This window comes from Cydia fagiglandana, chromosome 15, assembly GCF_963556715.1.
Source record: "Cydia fagiglandana chromosome 15, ilCydFagi1.1, whole genome shotgun sequence".
Lineage (NCBI taxonomy): Eukaryota > Metazoa > Arthropoda > Insecta > Lepidoptera > Tortricidae > Cydia > Cydia fagiglandana.
The window spans coordinates 5,380,043-5,403,096 of record NC_085946.1 but is presented as its reverse complement, the minus strand read 5'-3'; the positions used below and the strand labels follow the sequence as shown (position 1 = coordinate 5,403,096).

General features: G+C 39.4%; 1 protein-coding gene across 1 annotated transcript in view; it reads right to left on the bottom strand.

Annotated features, from left to right (window-relative positions):
- The window catches only part of LOC134671266 (cuticlin-3), a 51,789-nt gene that overhangs the window by 921 nt on the left and 27,814 nt on the right, over positions 1–23,054 (bottom strand). Inside the window, exons 5-11 of the mRNA XM_063529078.1 lie at positions 15,078–15,219; positions 13,112–13,195; positions 6,690–6,823; positions 3,165–3,301; positions 2,551–2,705; positions 1,336–1,414; positions 349–511 (exon numbers count right to left, since the gene is read on the bottom strand). Coding sequence (XP_063385148.1) covers positions 349–511; positions 1,336–1,414; positions 2,551–2,705; positions 3,165–3,301; positions 6,690–6,823; positions 13,112–13,195; positions 15,078–15,219 — 894 coding nt within the window. The remainder of the gene's footprint in view (positions 1–348; positions 512–1,335; positions 1,415–2,550; positions 2,706–3,164; positions 3,302–6,689; positions 6,824–13,111; positions 13,196–15,077; positions 15,220–23,054) is intronic.

Sequence of the window (23,054 nt, the reverse complement as noted above, 5' to 3'; positions counted from 1 at the left end):
CATCTCCCGTGGCACATCCGCACGTCGCACTCGATGTACAAGGCAGGGGAGCCGGTGAACCGGAATGTCTTCATGTACGCGAACACTTGCGTCTCGAACACGACCGCCTGGGACCACGAGCTGCGGAAGCGAGACACAATGTTCCCAACAGAGTACCTATCTCTTTTCTTACCGGGCATCTCCCGTGGCACATCCGCACGTCGCACTCGATGTACAAGGCAGGGGAGCCGGTGAACCGGAATGTCTTCATGTACGCGAACACTTGAGTCTCGAACACGCCCGCCTCGGACCACGAGCCGCGGAAGCGAGACAGAATGTTCCCAACAGAGTACCTATCTCTTTTCTTACCGGGCATCTCCCGTGGCACATCCGCACGTCGCACTCGATGTACAAGGCAGGCGAGCCGGTAAACCGGAATGTCTTCATGTACGCGAACACTTGAGTCTCGAACACGCCCGCCTCGGACCACGAGCCGCGGAAGCGAGAGATCAGCTTGTCGTCCACTGGGCACCTGGAATCAAAGATCGGATTTAGTAGAACTTAGCTTAGATAAGAGAACTAAGCAATTTTTATGGTTTAAGAGTCCGCAGCAAGCTCGGCCGAATTTCACCTTCCCATACAAACGGAGTTTCATGCTCATTTTAAAACTACGTGTTGGATTGTAATGAAACTTTGCATATAAAATGACATAAACTATTACCTGTAATGCAATTAGTTTATATTGTGTAGTCCAGCTTATAAAACAAATGAAATCATCATCATCATCTCAGCCATAAGACGTCCACTGCTGAACATAGGCCTCCCCCTTTGGGGGGTGAATGCCATAATCGCCACGCTTGGCAGGCGCGGGTTGGCGATCGCAGTCGAGTACACCGAATTTGAGGGACGCTGCTGCCCGTCCACCGGTGGTCTTGGACGTAGTTTAAGGACACACCCGGGTCAAACAAATGAAATACTCGGAGCTAATAGCAAGTTTTGTATGTAAATTCACTGTATTTTTTTAACTATTATATCTAAAGCTACATAAACTAATTACAGACATAGATATACTTTATTCTATTGTAAGTACAAAGTGTCAGAGCAATCTAGCTAGTCGTTTTAAAATGAGAGCGTAACTACGTTTGTATGGAGAACCGAGCTTACTGGAGACTCTTTAACTCACGTTTATTTTAAATAGCCACTTCGCCTCGAATCGCTTTCAAATGACTAAAAAATTCGTTACAACAGTTTAAATTCGATAAGAGAACTGATACCGCTGCTATATTATTTCTCCGAGAAAGAAAATTACAAACTCCTCCGACACTGGAGTTAGAGATTTTCAAATGAATAACTTACCCATGCTCGTCAATAAGTTGGATACGTTTCGTGGCCCCGTTATGTGCGAAGCAATCGTTCACCACGATATCGAACCCATCTGGAACACAAATAAGTATAAAATTAGTTCAATCATGGAAAAACCCTTCGTGTGTTATATTTTTTATAGATAGGTATCGTGAAATTCAAGTTAAAAGTGCTCGGTTGAGAAAGGTCCAGCGGTCCAGACCCAACTCAGATATTAAGGTTGACTCACGCTAGACCAGGCCGAGGCGTACCGTCCGACATGTGGGTGATCACGTGGTGCTTTTCATAGAAAATGACGGCCCGGTCTTAGCGTGAGTCTTGTTTTAATGTGGCTATGTTACCTATCGATAGATCTATACTGTAGGTACACACTTGACATGTCAGCCTAAAAGACCGTAAGAACATTCATGAAGAATGTTCAGTTTGCATTGTTACCTATTTTGCTTTAAGTTGAAACAATTAAATGAATTAAGAAAATATGTCTCAGAAACAAAGTAAAAATAATTCAATTACATTAAAAGTTCGCTCTCAGCCCAAAAAACGTTGGTTATTAAATTAACGGCTTTGATATTGAGAGGCAATGAACCTGATCGTCTCTGTATTCTTTCGATTGCACGCACGTTTGGCACGCGACGATGCCAAATTTGGATGATGCCGTTAAATCCAGTGCCCTTAGCGGTGCATGTTTCAATCTATTACTAACCCACTGTAAAATTTCACGCTATTAATGTAGCGTTACACCAGTGCTATTTATACTGCTTGAAACAAAGAACTTTTTCATCCAACCGCTTTCAACAAATTGTTATTTCATAGTTCCAGAGCAAGTATTAACTAACGTTTTTTTTGTTTATGCAAGTTTCGTATTTGAGCAGTAGTGCTTAACCATTCAGTGATCGTCAGAAGAACTAACTCTACTAGTAACTCTACCTACTCGTCTACATTATAAACTGACCACAAGAGCTCCCCATGTAGGTTAGCAACGTATGAGATGACCAACCCGGACGGGACCTAATACGCACGCGCTGCTAGCGCCGCAGCCTGCACGGATCTCCATGTAGCACTCCAGCGGTTCTAACTCTTATTGCCTACGTCACTAGGCTCATAATACGCTGATACTGAGCAACCTCGCTGAGTAACCTCGTTATGTTGTGTAAATTCCATCAGGAGTCCTGTCAAAAAGGTAACTACTTGTCTACATTATGAACTGACCGTAAGAGCTCCTCATGTAAATGAGCAACGTCAGCGGGTCTCCAACCCGCACCGGACCCGACACGCGGGCTCCGCTCGCGCCGTACCCAGCACGGATCTCCATGTAGCACTCCGGCGGTTGTAAGGTAAATACCACTGGGTTGCCTGTTGCCACTCTGTAATCATCGCAAACAAAACATTGTTGTATTTATATTTCGTTTCCCTTTTCTCAGAGGGCATTATTTCTGATAAGATCTGTCGAACCCTTCTCCATGGTATTTGTATCCAGATTATAATGACTTCTCCACATCATTCTTTGCGATTTGATAGATAGCTACTCAAAAATTAACTAACCAAAATTTATCTTTAGCATACCTACCTACCAGATACCAGCCAAATTCACTCTTGAACAAAGATGTCAAAGATTTATTAGTATTTTCAAGTGTCTGATGTTAGATCAGTTCGAAACTATTATTTGCGAAATAGTGCTAATTTAGACCCCTGGCCTTCAGCAGGTCAATAATCCACACACTAGAACCTATTTGGTCGGTGAGACACTTCATTCTGAAAATGTTTGCTTGAATACTTATGCTTATTAACCACCGTCAAAATTAAGATACGCAAACTATACTTACTCGACGTCCAAGAAGGGGAAGGTGACGGTCTTCCAGAAGTCGTATCCGTACTCGCAGGTGACCTTGAAGTGCTCATCCAGCTCCTCCTCGATCAGCGGGTTGTACTGCACCGTAATCGTGTTCCACATCAGGTTCTTCTGTAAGAGTTAAACATACGTGTAACTTCTGAACCAGCCGGCGAATGGATAGCTTTATCTGTCTTTATCCACATGATAAAATAACTGTCACTGTTTAACACCGTGGGATGGAAAGTGACGGACACCGTTTTATCGCGCTGTCACGTAGATAAGAACGACCATCATATCCGTACTGGATGCCATTCCCTTTATATCCCCTACGAAATCCAAATTTTTAGTCATAGGAACCAAGCATCAGTGTGATCGTGTCGCAAGCCATAACCCTAATATAATCATTAACGGACAGGCGGTCGATAAAGTACACTCCGCGAAAAATTTGGGCCTGTTAGTTGACGAGGAATTGCGTTACATCGAGCACATCAATGCTAAAATTAGAAATGCGTTCTATAGACTGAAAATTCTGTATGGCATAAGAAATCATTTAACTGAGCCAGTCAGGTTAATGTTGGTGGAGTCACTTGTCCTGTCACAGTTCAATTACTGTGATGCAGTGTATGGACCAAGAATATTTGCCAAAACTGCCCAAGCTATACAAAGAGTACAGAATGCGTGCACACGATTCTGCTACTCGGTGCCGAAGAGAGCCCACATCTCACCGTATCTTAATGAGAAATGTATACTTAAAATGGCGGACAGAAGAGTATTGCACTTAGCCTGTCTTATAAAAAAACTGTAACAACCAAGAAACCAGATTACCTTTATGAAAAAATTAACTGGTTAAAGTATGAGCACCATTTGAACACCCGCAGTAAAATACAAAATAAATTATCTTTACCGCACCACAAAACTGTTGGGTATAGAGGGAGCTTTAAATTATCTCCACCTCTAAGAAATAATGTGTCCCAAAATACTTTTAAAACTAAACTGAAATCTATATTACTCTATAAACAGAAGAATACTTAAGCACCCTTGAAACACCTATTGAACAGTACCTAGTAAGTTTTCATGTCTTGCCCTGCCTAGCTAATAGTTATATATTTTTTTTTCCCGCCTTTTTTTTTCTCATGCCATCGTCATTTGCCAATAAACTTAGATTTAGTTGTTATTAGTACTCAGATTTAATAAAACACTTGTTTTATTTTTATTATATTTTAATGTCTTATATGTATAATTAGGGGTGACTGAAAACCAGCGCTGTGACAGCTAGTCTGTAACACAGCAAATGCTGAGTCCATCCCTATTGTCACACTATTGGTTGTTTATGTGTAAGTTTTATAACATAAGAACGATTAATGTCAATCTATGTTAATTTCATTGTTGCTGGTTCAACACGTACTTATTGTTCAACATGTGAATTTTTTTGTTTGTTTTGTTTTTATCGTCTTTGTTTTCTTGTATGTGTGTGGCAATAAATAATTCTTATTCTTATATTAGTCTCTATTTGTTGATTTACTAATGTTTTATCCCTTTCTTACAAATACCTACATTAAATGAGTCTAAATGACAAAATGAAACGCGCATTTACCTATAAATTACGCCATATGAAGCTACAAATCTGATTTTACAAGCGCGCGTTAGTCTAATTATGTAGTGTGACCGGATTATATAATTAAAAATTGTAACATGTAGTTACCTACTTATTACCTACTTAATTTACAACAATTTTCGACATCTCCGACTTTAACAACATACCTAGATTAAGTAGCGGAAAATTGCCTAAGTAATTCTAAGTACCTATCTAGAAATCGGTTCTTAGGTACAATCATCCTGATTTAATAGGTATTCAACACAGCAAATTGCATATAGTTCCATGGACATGTGTTTTTTTTAAATAATAATTAAATGAATTCTTAAGCAATACTTCAGCGAACGATTGACGATCAATCGGCAAGAGAATGGCGTTCTTGCGAACACGACTTTGAAAATATACCTACTCGTAAACTTTGTCATTAACAGCATTTTAATTTCCACTACGACACCATGGGATTGTGACCCTGCTGTCGTAGTGGAATAGTACATTATTGCAGAGGCCGGGAAAGAGCAATTCGTGGATGAGTTTCGATTTTGTCGGACGACGCGAAGCGGAGTCCGTCAAAGAAGACGAATCCACGAATTGCTATTCCTGCCGAGGCATATATAGTGCTTTTCTCCAAACATGCGAGGAAATAAGCTAAAATAATTATTATTTAACCATCAAGCATCACTCAAATCAAACCTTCACATCCAAAATGTCAAAAACAATTTCCCTCTTTAATTAATTTTTAAAAGTTAAAGTTACAAACTTATTCTGCCATTCAGTATTCGTTCATTCAATACTTATAATTGTGCAATATAGTTGGTCAAACCAACTTTTCAGTCAGTAAGAACCAGGAAAACTATACCCATCCTTTTCCTTTGGGTGCTAGTACTAGTGTAAGACAAAGATAGTATGATTCTCTTTGTCTATGTTTGAAATGAGAAAGTCCTTTGACAAACTATATAAGCTTTATGAACACGGATGAGATTTAAAAAAAATGTAAAAATAATCTTTGATTTTATTAAGCAGTATTCGCACGATCATACACGTGAAATGATAGCTGATCGGGTCGTGTAGAAGCGGCTCGCGGCAATAATAATTGGCCGTTTGCGTTTTTTATTATTAAAAAGTAAAAAACACTACAGTAATAAGTTATTACTGTAGTGTTTTTTTACTTCCCGTCCGCTAGAACAGGACAGCGATAATTTGATGTTTTTTAATTAGAGTTTGACATTAACGAAGAACTTCCCGTAGTATTTTTGCTACAGTAAGGTGAACATTTCCGAGCATATTGGAGAAAATTAGCATTAAGTAACTATTTTCTGATACTGCCAGTGGCGGATTTGCCCTAAGGCGCAGTAGGCCGGGGCCTAGGGCGGCAAGATATTTAGGGGCGGCAAATTGTGACAAAAAATTCGCTGATACCATGTAACAAGAAATAACTCATAATGTAGTCAATATTATAGGTGCCTTGAGCCTGGAGCCTAGGGCGGCAAAGACTGCAAATCCGCCACTGGATACTGCCTCCTCAGTGGTGATTCTCACTTTCCGTTCACGAATGCAGCAGATTGTATAACTAAGTAACTACCTTTTAGTTTTCACCTGAATTTTTCTATTCTTTTTGGAAGGTTTTAACGATTTTTTCTACTGTTAGGTATATATGGCCCCACCAAACTTTGAACGAATTATTTTAGACATATACCTAATATGTTTATGAAGAGCCGGCGGCTACCTCGCACAACGTATCAGTATTGCGATACAGCGGGGAAATGCCGCCAACATCCTTGGTACAATGCCTCAGGGGCCTATTTTAGATTTAAGCTAGTTATTAACTTCGTTTAGTTGTACCACTGTATATATATTGTATCTAAATAAATGGTTTAAAAAAATATATTTATGTGCTAGAAGTGCTAGAACCTCGAAGCAACTTACAGTGGGATGTTTCCTCGAGTCGTCATGCTGGCTGTTCCGTCCCAGAGTGCCGCAGCGGTTCAGCTGGATGTAGAACTCGTAGTAGTCGCGTCCAGACCCGTTGATATACATGCAGTCTGGATCGTACGAGTATCCTGATAAACACAAACGGATTGAATATGGAAGGAATTGATATTTGTCACACCAATTTATTCTTCTTCCAACACAAACGGATTGAATATAGGAGGAATTGATATCTTTCACACCAATTTATTCTAATTCTTAAATCGACATGGACAGTTGAAAATATAATTTTAATGATTGCTTAGAAAATAGATACAGGTACAGTGAGCAGCAGAAGTTGCTAAGCGGGCGAGGTGTTCAAAATGATCTTGACGCTACAGCGTATCAAGCATATCAGCGTATCAACATATGAACTTCTGCTGGCTGACTGTACAATGTTATTACACTAATACAGCTAAGTAATAAAAAAATCTACCTATGGTTCGTTTTTTTAGCATTAGAAAGAACTTGAGAGAAGGTAAGCGATCTAGATCTAGACACGTCTTTTTCATTGAAAAACGCTTTTTAATCAGATAAGATAAGATAAGATAATCTTTATTGGTACAATACAGGTACACGTCAGATACAATTTTGTACAATAATCATACAAATTCCACATTACAGAGTATTTCAACTGAAATATACACAACATAGTAATGTCAACAATTCAAAAGAGAAAAAATAAAAACAATTAATAAATATGTTTTACATAGTCATTGGCAGTGCCATTATTTCATTAAAGGTGTAAAAGTTTTTTGTAAGTAACCACGATTCTAAATTTCTTTTAAAGGATTGGTGAGTCTGGACATCTCTTATGCTATCAGGGAGGCGGTTGTATATCATAGGGCCTGTGACGTAAACCGACTGTTCGGACCGTGTGAGTTTATGAATCGGTGCAACTAGGCGGTCTCTGTGTGCGTTGCTTCGTAAATTATGTGAGGTCACTATGCCTTTCCGTTTAAATTTATTTATGTTTATGTGGGTAAAGGTCGCGATTTGAAGAATAACCAGGCTAGGTAGGGTTAAAATGTGTAGGTTCTTGAAGTGATCGCGGACTGATTCATCACTGCGGATACCTACGATGCTTCGCACTGCGCGCTTCTGCATTCGAAAGGCACGGTCAAAATCAGATGCTCGGCCCCATAGCTCAGTTCCGTACAATAGTATAGAGTGGACGGTGGCGAAATAACAGGATCTGACTGTATCTCTGCTAGCTGTGGATGCAAGTCGTCGCAGTGCGTAGCATGCTCGACCTAGACGGGCACATACGCTATCGATATGTTCCCGCCAAGACAACGAGCTATCCAGCACAAAGCCGAGGAGTTTAGCGGTCGCAACTTGTTCAATTTTAGTGCACCCCGCGTGGACCTCGAGGTCAGTACTCTGGTGGCCGTTTAAACTGACGCGTAGAAAACAGGTCTTTTCCGTATTAAGTGCTAGGCCGTTCTGCGCAAACCAAATATATAATCGATTGACGGTGTCATTAAGGGCCACTTCGAGTAACCGTTCGTTCGGTGCTGTGATCACTACGGTAACATCGTCAGCGTACATAAATACTTCGTCCTCATCGAGAGCCCCCGGTAGATCGTTGAGTAGTATTGTGAACAGGGTATTAGATAAACAGGAGCCCTGCGGAACTCCCATTACGCTACTTTGTTCTGCAGACCGTACCCTTCCTCGATCACCTACTACAGTTAGGGTTCTGTTCCTCATGAAGGACACCAGTATACTGAGCGCGGGTCCACGGAAGCCGTAGTGATCAAGCTTGGCCTCGACAAGACCGTGGTCCGCGGTGTCGAAGGCGCGCGAGAGGTCGCAGCACAGCACGGCCGCCTGCCGCCCGGCCTCGCGCGCCCTCATCACCGCCCACACAACCTCGCGGACCAGGTCCGTTGAATTTCGACCTCTCTGGTACGCGTACTGCCGGTCTGACATCGCGTTTTGGGACAACCAGAAGGACAACATACGCTGGTTGAGACCGACTTCGATAACTTTGCTGAGGGCGGGTACCAAAGAGATAGGGCGATACGACTTACTAGCGCTTTTTGGTCCTTTCCCCTTATACAAAGGTGATATTTTTACTTTTTTAAGTGATTCTGGGAATGTCCCATTTTTAATACTAATATTAAAGAGGTGCGATAGCGGATAGCTAATTATCGGGCTAACAAATTTAAGAATGCTCGGTGATAATTCGTATATATCCTGACTATTCTTGGGCGCTATCTTAACCTGCATTATTTTGGCTACTTCATGAGCAGTAAACGATTCAAGTCGTATCGAGCGGTCAAGAGGCGGCGTGCGAGCGGCGAGCGCAGTCAGCGCGGCGCGCACGTCGGCGCGCGGTGCGCCGCACGCCGCCGCCGCGCTCACGAACTCCGCGTTCAGCGCGTCCGCCACCTGCTGCTTGCTTGTCACCGGGATACCGTTACATTGTTTTATCAATTCTTCAGTAACTATTGATTCATAATTGTTACATATTTGCCGTAACTTATTTTTAAAAAGTGCTTTTCAATTAAAAGACACATCAAGATTGTTTACCTTTATTGTAACGCTATTAAAAACGGATTACATGTAAATTCAAGCACGTCGTGAATTTAAGCTGAACCAAATCTATTTACTTCTATTCCACTTGATCCATCTTACTCGTATGTGCGTACATAATACTACAACACTCGCTCCACCAAAAAAACAATGGGTAATTGCCATGGTCTGTGGTCACTGTGTCACTTTAAACCGACTGCAAATCGGTAACTGCCGGAGTGGATGGCTTTATGTAGGCAAATAGGCCAACAATTTCGATAAACCGACAAGCAATTTTAAAATTAAGTACCATTAAGTCGCGGTTAGACCTAAGTTTTACTCTAGGTCGTTTTGGTTGAACGCGTAAGTGTTTTAAAAGGTTCTATTGATCCTAAATATTCTAGCTATTTAGGTTAAAATGTCTATCCTTTTTTTACCGTTTACTCCCTTTAGCCATTCATTTTATTTAACCAAATTACCAGACTGATCTACTTACGAGTTTTTTTGAATTTGTAATTCACTTTTTGAGATTAGATCTCCGATAGAAAATGTAGATGAACGTATTAGGTCTACTCTGAGTGATATGTGATATGCTAAACCATATCATCATCATTCTCTTGCCCTTGTCCCATTCACTTGGGGTCGGCGCAGCATGCTAAACCATATATTCAAATAATTATGACATGAGTGCGAATTGCTATACATAAAGGTACGTATAGTCGACGTTAAAGATATGTACACTTTTGCACGTTATTCCTTTGTAATAAGGCAAAAAATGCAAACATATATTTGACGTCGACTGTACCTAAAACATTCCACGGACCAGTAGGAGCACAAGAGTCATCATCGGGAGTCAGGAGCCAATCAGAGCCGATATCACATCTACAGCCTCTGTGATTTTGTGAGGATGTAGTAGATATATGTTTTAGTATTCTACTTCATCTTTTATACTGTGAGAAGTTATCACTATATTAAATTGTAAACTGCAACAGACTGCAAGGGGTTATGACAGTGAAAGTAAACGAAACCGCAGGCGAATTCCCGGCTACAATGTTGCTTTGAACACCTTATGCTGCGGTCTATTTAAATATCGCGAACTTGAGAATCTTGAGATACAACTGTATGCACTGCTTAGATAGATGTGTAACTTTTTATTAGTGGTTCTATTTATTCTGAACCTTCATTCATTTATCTTTCCACTAATACCTATATACGTATAGGACAATCTGTAGTAATGCTACTCCAGTCTTGCTTAGGTACCTAACGCTTTTTAGGGTTCCGTACCCAAAGGGTAAAACGGGACCCTATTACTAAGACTTCGCTGTCCGTCCGTCCGTCCGTCCGTCCGTCCGTCCGTCCGTCCGTCCGTCCGTCCGTCCGTCCGTCTGTCACCAGGCTGTATCTCACGAACCGTGATAGCTAGACAGTTGAAATTTTCACAGATGATGTATTTCTGTTGCCGCTATAACAACAAATACTAAAAACAGAATAAAATAAAGATTTAAATGGGGCTCCCATACAACAAACGTGATTTTTGACCAAAGTTAAGCAACGTCGGGAGTGGTCAGTACTTGGATGGGTGAACGTTTTTTTTTTTTTGCTTTTTTTTGTTTTTTTTATGCATTATGGTACGGAACCCTTCGTGCGCGAGTCCGACTCGCACTTGCCCGGTTTTTATTTCATTTATGGCAACTAGGACAACTAGGTACCTATCATGAAACATTATTTCTCTATTAAATATCAACGAAAAAAATTGTAACGTATTATGGATACGCAAAATCACGGCATTATTCCTAAGGCGACAGTATTCAGCATCAAGTTGACCTTTCCCGCTAATCGCGAAACCGCAAATTGTTTTAATTGCTGCGTAATCGCTTTATACAGCTTTTATACAGGCTCTGCGGTAACGGTTATGAGAAAAAACACTCACGCGTCTCACGACTCCTAGACAATGTGGTTTATCTGAAAATCGGTATGACTAGTCCTACGGAACTCAGGGCTGTTATAGGTACCGCTGGTTTTTAAAACTGTTTTTGGCGTGTAGATAAATCTTGAGTGAGTGGAGTGGAGTCCTAAGGCTAGCCACTAACAACCATTTTCCTGCACTATTCTGATCATCTAAATCTATACAGTCAGCAAAAGATGTTGATAAGCGGACCAGGTGTTCAAAATTATCTTGACGCGACTTTATTGTGAGAATAAGACCATGTCAAGGTAATTCTGAACTGAACACCTCGCCCGCTTAGCAATTTTCTGCTGCTGACTGTAGGTATTCTGCAAAAAGGTGAAATTATATAAAACTTGATTTACAACCTGCATTATCTGCCTACAACCTGCAAACCTTGATAGGTTTCGTGGAGGAGCTGGAGTGGCTAGAGTAGCACTACCTCGTCATCATCTCAGCCTATATACGTCCCACTGCTGGGCACAGGCCTCCTCTCGAGCGCGAGAGGGCACTACCTCGTATTCATTCAAATTTGTGCAAAATGCTTAGTAAAACTAACTAAGACCGCCCGTTGCCTGCCTCTATCTTTAATCGATTGTTTTTCTTTAAGCTGTATCTTTTACTAAGGTGTGCCAATAAAGAGTGTATCTATTTAACTAACCTACACTATCAGTGATAATTGATCACCAAGGTAACACTAACGTCATTACGCCGTCATAATTAGTTGCACTTACAACTATCTTACCCTTAACTCTTAACCCCTTAAGCTCAACACGAGCATGTAGCCCTATCTACAATCAGCTCAAACCAGACGTCCACAATCTGATCTGAGAGCCTACCGCGAATCACGTTCGACGTGTTGCCTCCCTGTCACACTTACGTTCGAATTTACAAGTGCGACAGAGAGGTAACACGTCGAACGTGGTTCGCGGTAGACCCTCTGGCCATACACATACCGAGCGTTGGCAATACAAACATTTAGGGAGTCCAGTATATGCTCTCTGTTACAGCGCTTATTCCGCAACAAATCTTAAGAGCTTACTCAAACTGGGTAGCCCGGGATTTTGAAACGCTTTTGCTTGGTGAACGTTTGGAATAACTACAGCAGACAATGTAGAGACACTAGTTAGTACGTCATATCAAGTAGGACAGTAACTGGATATGCGGTATAATGAGGAACACGGGCTTGTCAGAATGTTCATTATTTTCTGGTGACCTATATCTTAATCTAAACAAGCGGCTGTAAGAGTTAAAGCTTTATTTACTTGATAAATTGCTTTATAAGGGTCGGACAAAGCAAAGTTTACATGGCATTTGCAATTACTAATAAGTATGGCAATGTACCTATCATTAAAGTCAAATTAATATGAAAAGTGACGTTTAGACTGACTCTGCCTCCATTTGTTCTATTCAAATCGGTATAAAGTTAGCTTCGGTGGACTAAAACTATAGTTCGTTTTTTTTAGCATTAGAAATAAGGTAAACAATCTTGATGTGTCTTTTAATTGAAAAACACATTTTAAAAATAAGTTACGGCAAATATGTAACAATTATGAATCTAATACGATATTTTATATTCTTCTGCTTTCATAAGTAATCGTTTTTGATTTTTAAAAAGCGTTCTTCAATTAAAAGACTTGTTAAGATCGCTTACCTTCTTGCAAGTTCTTTCTAATACTAAAAAAAACGAACTATAAAATAAACCAAAATGATTGTGCCGGTTTAAATTACATAGAAGAGCCGTATTTTACCTCGCTGAGAATTGGTCACTGGTTGAAAATTAAATAAGCGCTAATAAGTCCAGCCAGACTAGCATCATGCTGAGTATTTTGCCTCGAATAAGCGCTCTCTATGTATTCTCTAAGCGTATTTATATGTGAATGTTTGTTTTATGACTAGAGTTTATTTAGTTTACCTGCTGAATAAACCAGGCCTGCAAAGGACCCGTTAAAGCCCACTCTAATCTTCATGAAGTCGTCTTGGCACTCTGCTTCAATATCTGTGAAATAAAACAAGAATCAATTTGCAATATTGAGTGGAACTGTTGGGCAAATAATCGGGTCAATCGTTGAGACGTTTAAATATTAAATTAGTCACGATAATCGCATTCTACTCGGCACAACTACTCACTTAAAACAACTTCGGAAAAGGCGAAAATTTGATTGGTATTGCGATTAATCGGTACCAATTTAAATAAAATAATTTTAATTGAATAGATCGTGGTTAATCGCTTCAAATTCTTTTATTAAAATTTATTTTATTTATGGGTTAATACAATTGAAAAACGTTTGGGTAAAGATTACCTATGTGCCAAGTGTTTGGTGGGGGACTCGGCGGAAATCAATCACAGCACACGCTGCTATGGCATAAGTGTCAACTATTCCGGATTAAACCACGGCAAGCCACGGTCGCAAGGCCCTTTTGGCAATGTATTGTATAGGCATCCCCCAAGGATCTCAACAACGAACGGTATTGGCCCTCATACAACGGTTTCTTGCGATCTTTATTTTATCAATGTATCAGCAGACATCGTAAATTTTATAGCATTCTCGGTGCAGCGGAGTGGTGTTAACGGAATTAGTATTAAACAATTTCAACCCTATTGATTAATTAGCGTTAATTACGTTAATATTAATCTTAATTTACCATTTCAGTTGGAATTATCTATACCAATTCCATTAACACCACTCCGCTGCACCAAAAATGCTATAAAATTTACGAGGTCGTTTATCAGTCAACCGTGATATATACTTGTTGTGCATATGTATAATAGTTACTTAATTAAATCAGGATTCCTTGACTTTAAACTTGTACGATCTAAAAAGCATCGAGTATTTCTTCACACTAGCTTCCGCTAATTACATACAGTCTATATGTAAAAGTCCTATCCTATCCCTGAATGAATGGCTCAATAAAGCGGTATAAAAACAAACAAAGACTTGCTCAAGCGCTCGCGGCACGCGCGAACATCGATACTATCTCCACACACCACCAATTTACTTAAGACATACCTAGTAGTTTGTATCACAATGACAGAAAGATTATAACTGCTTGATTCATAAGTTTATTAAATTTGTTAAACTACCAGTTTCTTTATGCGTTGATTCAAGTCCTTACCTCCCAGACATAAAGATTGAAATCGTAATGTATGCTTCATAATTAATATGGTAAAGCTGTTTCACAAGAAGTTTGAATGAACATTCATACCGTGTCCAGTAGCGGTCGGAACTATCAAAGGTAATCTCTAGAATGACTGTTATAGCATAATAGAGGTAATATTGTTAGGGAAGGTCGAGGTGTGAAGTAAATGATATTGGGATCTAAGGTCAGGTAATTTTTATTTGTAAGCATTATAAGCCTAGGAAAGGAGACGGTATTAGTAGCTAATTTATTTGCCATTTTACGTGTAAAAAAATCGTTTTCTGGAGATAATAGGTGTATCTACTTACATTACATTTAGAAAGCGACTTTTAAGCCAGGGATAGACTAGGGACAATTGTCTCAAGACACGAGTTTTACGAGTACATTAAAATAGACAAAGCTATAATTCAAACGAACTTGCTAAGTTTTTTTTCACATTCCATTTTTAATCTTGTTTATAAGTCTGTAAGTATTAAATAAAAGTAGGTACTAAACAAACAATTTGTAGGTACATTTTCGGGTGCCTAGTTATAACATTTATTGGTTAACCAGCCAATTACAAAACCGCCTGGATCAGTCACTAACCGACCTGACTTTAACCTACATTATTTTATTTGATCATGTAATGTTTTCATCTACCCTCAACTGGCTTAAGGAGCCATTTAAGGGTGGATTTAATTTACTTTTATTGAAATATCTAAAGATACAGAGAGGTAAATAGACTTGCTTGCAAAACTTACATTGTACTCTACTGCCGTTGGTCCGATGACGACGATACTCGCGCTCCCACGCTGGAGGTTCCCGCCATGGAGTATCCGCGGGGGGAGAGCGGGGTTTGATGCTTACTGGTATGTAGCTGTTCTTCTCTGATAGGAACACCACCTGGTTGAAAAACAAGCGGATTTTATTCATATGTTTGTTGTAAATTAGTGCACCCATCCACATTTTTACAACTTATAATATTTGCGTTGCTCTCAATTGTAGGTAAAGATCATATTTTTAAAACGTATTTTGTAAGCTGTTCTAAATGTGTGGCCTGTGAAATGTGTCTTCGGCTCTTCAAGCCTAATTTCTGTATTTCGTTTATTAAAAATACCTACTTTAATTTAGAACCGTAAAAATGTTTTCTGCATGGGGCTTAGAAACATAATTTTGGATAACTAATCAACGGAATTTACTTGTATACATATTTTACTCGTATAATGAGTGAAGGATTTACAGCACGCAGCGTCCAGCGGAACAAATAAATATATGTACTTATACCTAAACATTAAATTTAAAATTTTAAAAACCTTCATCACAAACGGATGAACCTATTTTGATAAAAAAACTACCGCTAGAAAACCTTCTTTTAATAAAAGAAACCGCATCCAAATCGGTTCACTCGTTCAAAAGCTACCGTGCCACAGACAGACACACGTAGCGGTCCTACTTCCAATACCCCTCTTTACGTATGGGGGTTATAGTGCCTATTAGCAACAGCAGTTACCTACTTAAAGAACTCTTTAAACACCTTCTAACCTTCCAGCCCTCAGTAACTAACACTAATTATGACATGTTATCAAGATTAGACCAACAAAATGCCGGTGCGGATGCGAGCCTTGCGAAACATCAGATAGCCATGAGATATGATGCGCGTAACCACCTCCTTCCGCGGACGACTTTTGGTGAACCTTCGCCTGGTTTCAACTTAGTGTAGGTTAAGAACGAATGAAAATAAGTGAACATCTACAATTTAGAACCGTTTATTGGGAAAACAGGTGACCAATGACCGAACATCTGGTAAACACTTGAGAAGCAAATCATGGGTTAGTAAGGTTAGCTGTTGGAATATATTATAGTTGTTGGTGATAGAGTTAAAAGTTAGCTTTTAGTATTAAAATAAATAAATATTATAGGACAATTTTGGTCATCTATTCACGATACAAAATAAGTTTGGCAGCAGCATAATCAACATAAGAATATATAGTGGTTAAGCATATAATATTAAAATACCTATCCGCCAAGTTTTGGATAGATACTCACAACAGCAAAAGATATATAAACGCGCCGACTATACAAACATAAATTAATTGCATGCAAAGTGCAAAGTTAATATTTTTTAAATCACACTGAGATTCAAAATTCTTTTCAGTGCATCTGGTTTGCGCCGCTCCGCTCCAAAATAACTGGCAGGTTGAACGTACTACGCGACCTTGATAACGGCACAATTAAACGAAGACTAATAACTATAAGTGCAAATATAAAACTACAAAATTAAATGAGTAAGTAGGTACCTACCTATATCGACAATGCCCTCGAATTAGGTAATGCACAGGTTTCGAAAAACGTAACATACTGAAGTATGAAGTGTCATTATCAGCATTCAACATAATGGATAGCCATTACGTTTTAAAAAATATGCAAAACACGATCATAAAAAACAATATGTCCATTGTCGTGATGTTATATCTCCAATTACCAACCTTAACCCAATTCTTCCCAATTTTAAAATAAAACATCAACAATCGGTCGAATCGTTAGACGATCAAATCGTTTGCAATTTTGATTTTAACTCTAAAACGGTTATCTATTTGTCTTATAGAACTGCATTACCATAGCTGTCACGATTAGTACAAAAAGTCCTAAAAGTAAGTGTGCCAGGGCGGTTCGCACGGCGGCGCCGGCGCAGCGCACGCATTATGGCAACTGGGGCACTAGCACTACCATTAATGCCAGTGGTTTCGCTGACTGTGGACATTATGACGGCTGGGCTTTTGGTTTTTTGCTTATTCTAAGGTACACGTTGAAATGCGTTTTTTACAGCTTGACTACGTCTATTTGATTTTTTATGCATGACCAATTGAGCATTGCTAATGCAATACGAGTAGTTAGACTTTGGTCAAACAAACTTTGACAATATTACTACAAATTCATAACTCGCGCGGGAACAATATAGGCCTTTCGGCCCGATTCTAACTTTAAGATACGTCAATTAATAGATCTAGAAACGAGATGGATTAGATATGTCAGTGTCAAATGTGAGGTTTCTTCAAACAAACGTCACTTTTTACACTGACACATCTAATCCATATCGATTCTAGATCTAAATTGACGTATCTTAAAGTTCGAATCCGGCAGTTTGTCCTTTACCTGCATGAAATTATATTTTTGCGAGCAAGTGTGATGAAAAAAATATAACGTCAAACATTTCAGCGCGCTAGGTGGAAAAGCTGTATTTTATGCACTATACAAACTATCTCAGACGCATTGTCACTCCACTCCATAAAATTGGTCCAAAAAGACGACGACGGAACGCTCCGTTGCATACTACCGTTCAACGTTTAATCACTTTAGTGCAAATGGAAATAAAATAATGACCATCGAACTGCTAACACAGTTCCGTAAGCGCTCAATTACTTAATGCAATGGAAAATATTGTAGAGAAAACAAATGCTTTATACTTAAGATTTGAGTCGGGACATTTAAAAAATAATATTTAGCTGCATTTAACCTTCTCAAAGTAGTGATTTTAACGGTAGCGACGATGATATCTTCCTTATAAGTATTAGTATTTTGCTGTATAACAGTCATAAAACCAGCCTAAGATGGAAAATAAATACCTAAAGAATACTAATAGCCCAATACGAATATTAAGTACATGCCCAAAATTATGTACCACTTCATTGAAACTTAGCTTACTTGTGTATTTACTTTTTCCAATATATTTAAGTACCTCCCTAAAATGCAGCCTATAAAATGGGTCTTCGTCATTTGCCTTAGTTTTTGATACCTAAAGCTTTTTCTCACCGATTTATGCATATCGGGTCCTTGGGATAAAAGTGAGGTCCTATATACAGTGTGGAAAGATAAGTCGGGCCCTGGAGGGAAACTACCATAAATCCTTAAGCTGGCTCATTTTACTTAAAGGAGACATTCCTTTATTTTTAAAAAGAAACAAAACTGCATTGAAAATGTGCCTCCTCATTACAGCTTGGCAAAAAAGAGTAGAAATTAAAAAGTGGCAACATTCTAGTGTCGTCCCGTTTTCTTATATAAATTGGTTTGAAAGGGACGACACTACAGTGTTGCCACTTTTTAATTTCTACTCTTTTTTGCCAGGCTGTACCTACGTCGAGGGTTAAGTTTTCACCTAAAGAAAATAAGAATAAACTTGTTTACAATAGTCCAAAAGCCAACCCTCGTTATCGCATGTGGGTTATACGGTTCACGGTGACGATGTAAGTCACATAACAGCCACCACGCACGCTGGCGGGTCAGATGGCTATCTCCCACGTACCGCAGTTCACCTCTACTACTAGATGGAGTATTCAGAACTCGCGATTACACTTGGATATTCCGTAGTAATATAGATAGGAGCGCGGTTTACAACCTTTACAGGGATAAAGGTTCTAGTGCTCGATATTCTAATATCTCGTAATGCGATAGACTCGGTAGGGGAACCTACCTGTCACCTCTATAGGCAATGACTTTTTGAAAACGACGTGTAAGTACTAGAGATGCACCGGATATCCGGTTACTATCCGGTATCGTATGACACGGGCAACGGCAGCCTTCGCTCTGTGTACACCTACCATTTCATTAAAGTGTCAAAACACCCTCTACATGTTGGCTTCGGCCCCGAGCACGCCTTCCTTTCCGGAACACCATTGTTCCGTGATGTATAGGTATAAAGACCTGATATGTACGAAATATCATTTGATTTATCAGTCGCTTTTCGGAGAAGGAAAACATAGTGAGGAAACCGGACTAATCCTAATACAGCCTAGTTTCCCCTCAGGGTTGGAAGGTCAGATGTCAGGCCGCGTAGCCGAGATGCCAATCGGTTACGCTCCGTAGCGATCGAAACGCAACTGTCACTGTCGCTATTAAGGAAGAGTGATAGAGAGACATAATGCTTTTCGATGTCGAAGCGATAGCGATTGTAACCTTGGCTAGGCCGGCTGGTCAGATAGTGCCTATGTGCCTACTCCCATGAGCCGTGGCAAAATGCCGGGATAATGCGAGGAAGATGAATATAACATAAGTATTTCACTTCACTTTATGTGATATTCAAGTTGATATTCAACTAGATATTCAAGTTTCAGTGACTACTACTAAATACACATTGACAATGAACCACGATTCACAGCGTGTCTATGTTATTCGATCTTGTATTGTCTGTCTGTCCATCTAGATTGCTAATTGTATGGGAAATGTGTGGCATCTACATCTAGATTATTCATTTACATACACTATTTGCATTATCTCGATGGTGTCAGCTTACGGTATTTGAAGTATTTTACACCTGTATCATATTTCATTAGTAATGTCTTGAGATGTTCTGATATTAAGAATATTAGCCATTTTACCTGTCTTAGGAAGACGACCATGTTTTTCGAGAATAAGGTGCACTTGAGTAATTTCAAATCACTTCAGAGGGGCTGACGCGAAAACCGAAATTCGCAAATTGCGGGGATCTTTCTCATTTACTCCAATGAAGACGTAATAAGAGTGACAGAGAAAAATGCCCGCAATTTGCGAACTTCGATGTTCGCGGTTATAGGCCAGATAATGTCGGAATTACGAAAATGAACGTAGATAGAGTTAGACTTAGACCAATAATGTAAGTTGGTAGCGATTTTGATAGCTTAGGTTATTTTTAATATGAAAATTCTATGAAAGTATGACGTTTGAATACTTAGTACTTGCGCGGTCTGAGCTATCCAAATCGCTGCCAACTTAGCTTGGTCGTGCTTTATGATGAAATCGTCAGGTGATAATTAAAACTCGATAATTACTATCACAACATAGCTATAGTGAACCGTGCTAGTATTAAAATAAGGTTAATTTTTGTTTAATCATGTTTTTGCAATAAGTGAATTCTGGTTGTGATCTGACGAAATTGTAGGTCATTTTTGGAAATACACGACATTCGGAATTTATTCCAAAATCAAGACTATTCCAACTGTGTACAGATGCATGCTCTTATAAAAATATGATGAAAGAACTTACATAAACATCTCAATTGAGCAGATTTCCATTACCATCAAATCGAAAACCTGCGTTACCTAAATCTCGTAAACTCACTGGATCCTCACAAAAGTTTCACGCGTGAGTTGGTCAGGGGCTCCGGGCACGTTGCTTAACCCAGGCCTAACTACCTACGGGGCACTTGTGCAAGGCCCGTGTGGGTACAATATCGCCAGCTTATCTCATTGGGGTATCGCTACTGTAAGCAATTTGCAATTTTTAATTGTTAAGATCCTCTCTTCTTATGAAGCCGGGGTTTGCTAAAGCTGCAATGAGGTCTACCGCGAGTATACCTACTGTGCTTACACTGCTTTCCAAAGTCCTTTATTTAGGACACAGATCTGTATTTATCAGACATCGTAAATTTTATAGCATTTTTGGTGCATTGGAGTGGTGTTAACGGAATTGGTATAGATAATTGTTTATACCGATTCCGTTAACACCACTCCGCTGCACCGAAAATGCTATAAAATTTACAATGCCGGGTATTTATTTCATTCCAATGCCAGTTCTATCTCTGATGCTTCTTTTTTTAAACATTGATACCATAACATCATCATCATCATCATCATCAGGCTATATTAGTCCACTGCTGGACATAGCCCTCCCCTAAAGAGCGCCATAGCGCCCTGTCTTCAGCTTGCCGCATCCAGCATCTGCCTGCAGTCTTTCGCAGATCGTCATCCCACCTGGCCGGAGGGCGTCCTACACTACGTTTGCCGAGTCGCGGTCTCCACTCAAGAACACGTTTCCCCCAGCGGTTGTCGGTTCTTCGTGCGATATGGCCAGCCCACTGCCACTTCAGCTTGCTAATTCTTTGAGCTATGTCGATAACTTTGGTTCTCTGTCGAATGTATTCGTTACGAATCTTATCCTTCAGAGAAACTCCGAGCATAGCTCTCTCTGTTAGAAATATAGCAATGTAATTGCACCTTTGTGGTGGTTTATTTTATTTGTGTCGATGACATGTAGTTTAAAACTTACTTCCGGTATCCGACGTTCTATGTCTAATGTCACTCGTGCCTAATTCTTGCTAATGTAATGGCGATTCTTATATATAAAATAAAACTCACATTACCAATTTAAACTGTTTTCTTTATTTAATTCTATCAGGTTATGGGCCCAGCCACATATTCCTGTAAAATTATCTAAAGAATTCAGGAAGTTCATCGCCGAAAGAAATGTGTCGGCGATCGGTATAAAAGTGAGGTCTGGTATGGACGCCATTGTTGGAAGTACAAAATAATTTACTTGCTCGGCTGAAAGGGTAAGGAAGGACAGCAAGATGGATTTAAATCTCAATACAAATAACAGCTTGATAAAGCTGGAAGGATCCAGTAATTGGAATATATGGAAATTTCAAACCACCGTGTTATTGCGAGGTCAAAATTGGTTGGACATTGTCGAGGGAAAGAGCGTAAAACCCGAAGAAGCTGGTAGTGCTCGAAATACTTGGGAAACAAAAGATGCAAAGGCCCAAGCCTTGTTGGTTACGCGTATGAAGGAGAACACCATGCTGCATATTATATCGTGTTCAACCTCGGCTGAAATGTGGAAAAAACTGCAGAGTGTTTATGAGCAAAAGACGGAGACAAGTATCCACATCGTACAGCAACGTTTCTTTCAATTTAAATACGAATCGGGAACTGAGATGTCTACATTCCTATCAAAGATTCAGGAAATGCAGAATCAGCTCAAACAGATGGGCGAAGAAGTCTCTGATAAGTTCGTTATTACAAAAGTCTTAATGTCGTTGCCTGATGAGTATAAACACTTTGTATCTGCTTGGGAGTCTGCCCCTGATGACAAGCAAACTATGGATAACTTGGTGGCGAGATTACTAGTAGAAGAAGAAAGAGTAAAAGAAAAAGGTGAAGAACCTACCCCGTCCTCGTCAGCTTTCCTAGCGAAGAATAAAAAGAATGTAAAGTGTATGAAGTGTAACAGACTTGGACATTATGCCAGTGAGTGTAGAAGCAACAATAGTAACAACAAGAGTGAAGGACATAATAACAAGTGCTTTTACTGTGGTAAAGGGGGACATACTAAATCACAGTGTTGGCTTCCCTTTATCTTGCATAATATCGATTGTCCGAAATACACTTCGCATAGCAGGTTTCGCAGAAACATTTTTAACCGAATGATACTTTTGCATAATTGTATAATTAGCATAACTGTCATGTCGCATAACATTCATTTGGCAGAATTTTGAATAGCAGAATACTACTATCGTCGATTTTACATACGCAGAATTGTATGTAGCATAAATTACATTCCACCGAATTTCTTATGGCATATTGCTCATATTGTAGACTTGAATTTCGCAGAATGTTATGCAGCAGAATAAAAGTTCTGCCGAAATTGTTACCGCATAATACTCATGTCGCTGACTGAATCTACACAAAAGGAATTGCTGCCAGAACTACAGGTTAAGTTAGGTTAGAACTGCGATCCCTACATAAAAGGAATTGTTGCCAGAACTGTAGGTTAGGTTAGGTTAGAACTGCGACCCCTACTCAAAAGAGGGTGCGTAACGGTCCATATAACAACTTTTGATATATTTTTAGTCGATATAACGATTGAGGGACCTAATGCACTTTTGCTATAACAATACATGGTATATTCTTAAAGAGTCTAACTATCGTCAAGTATAATGAACTTGTAATATAACAACTTCTAATCTAACATTAACAGCGTATATAATT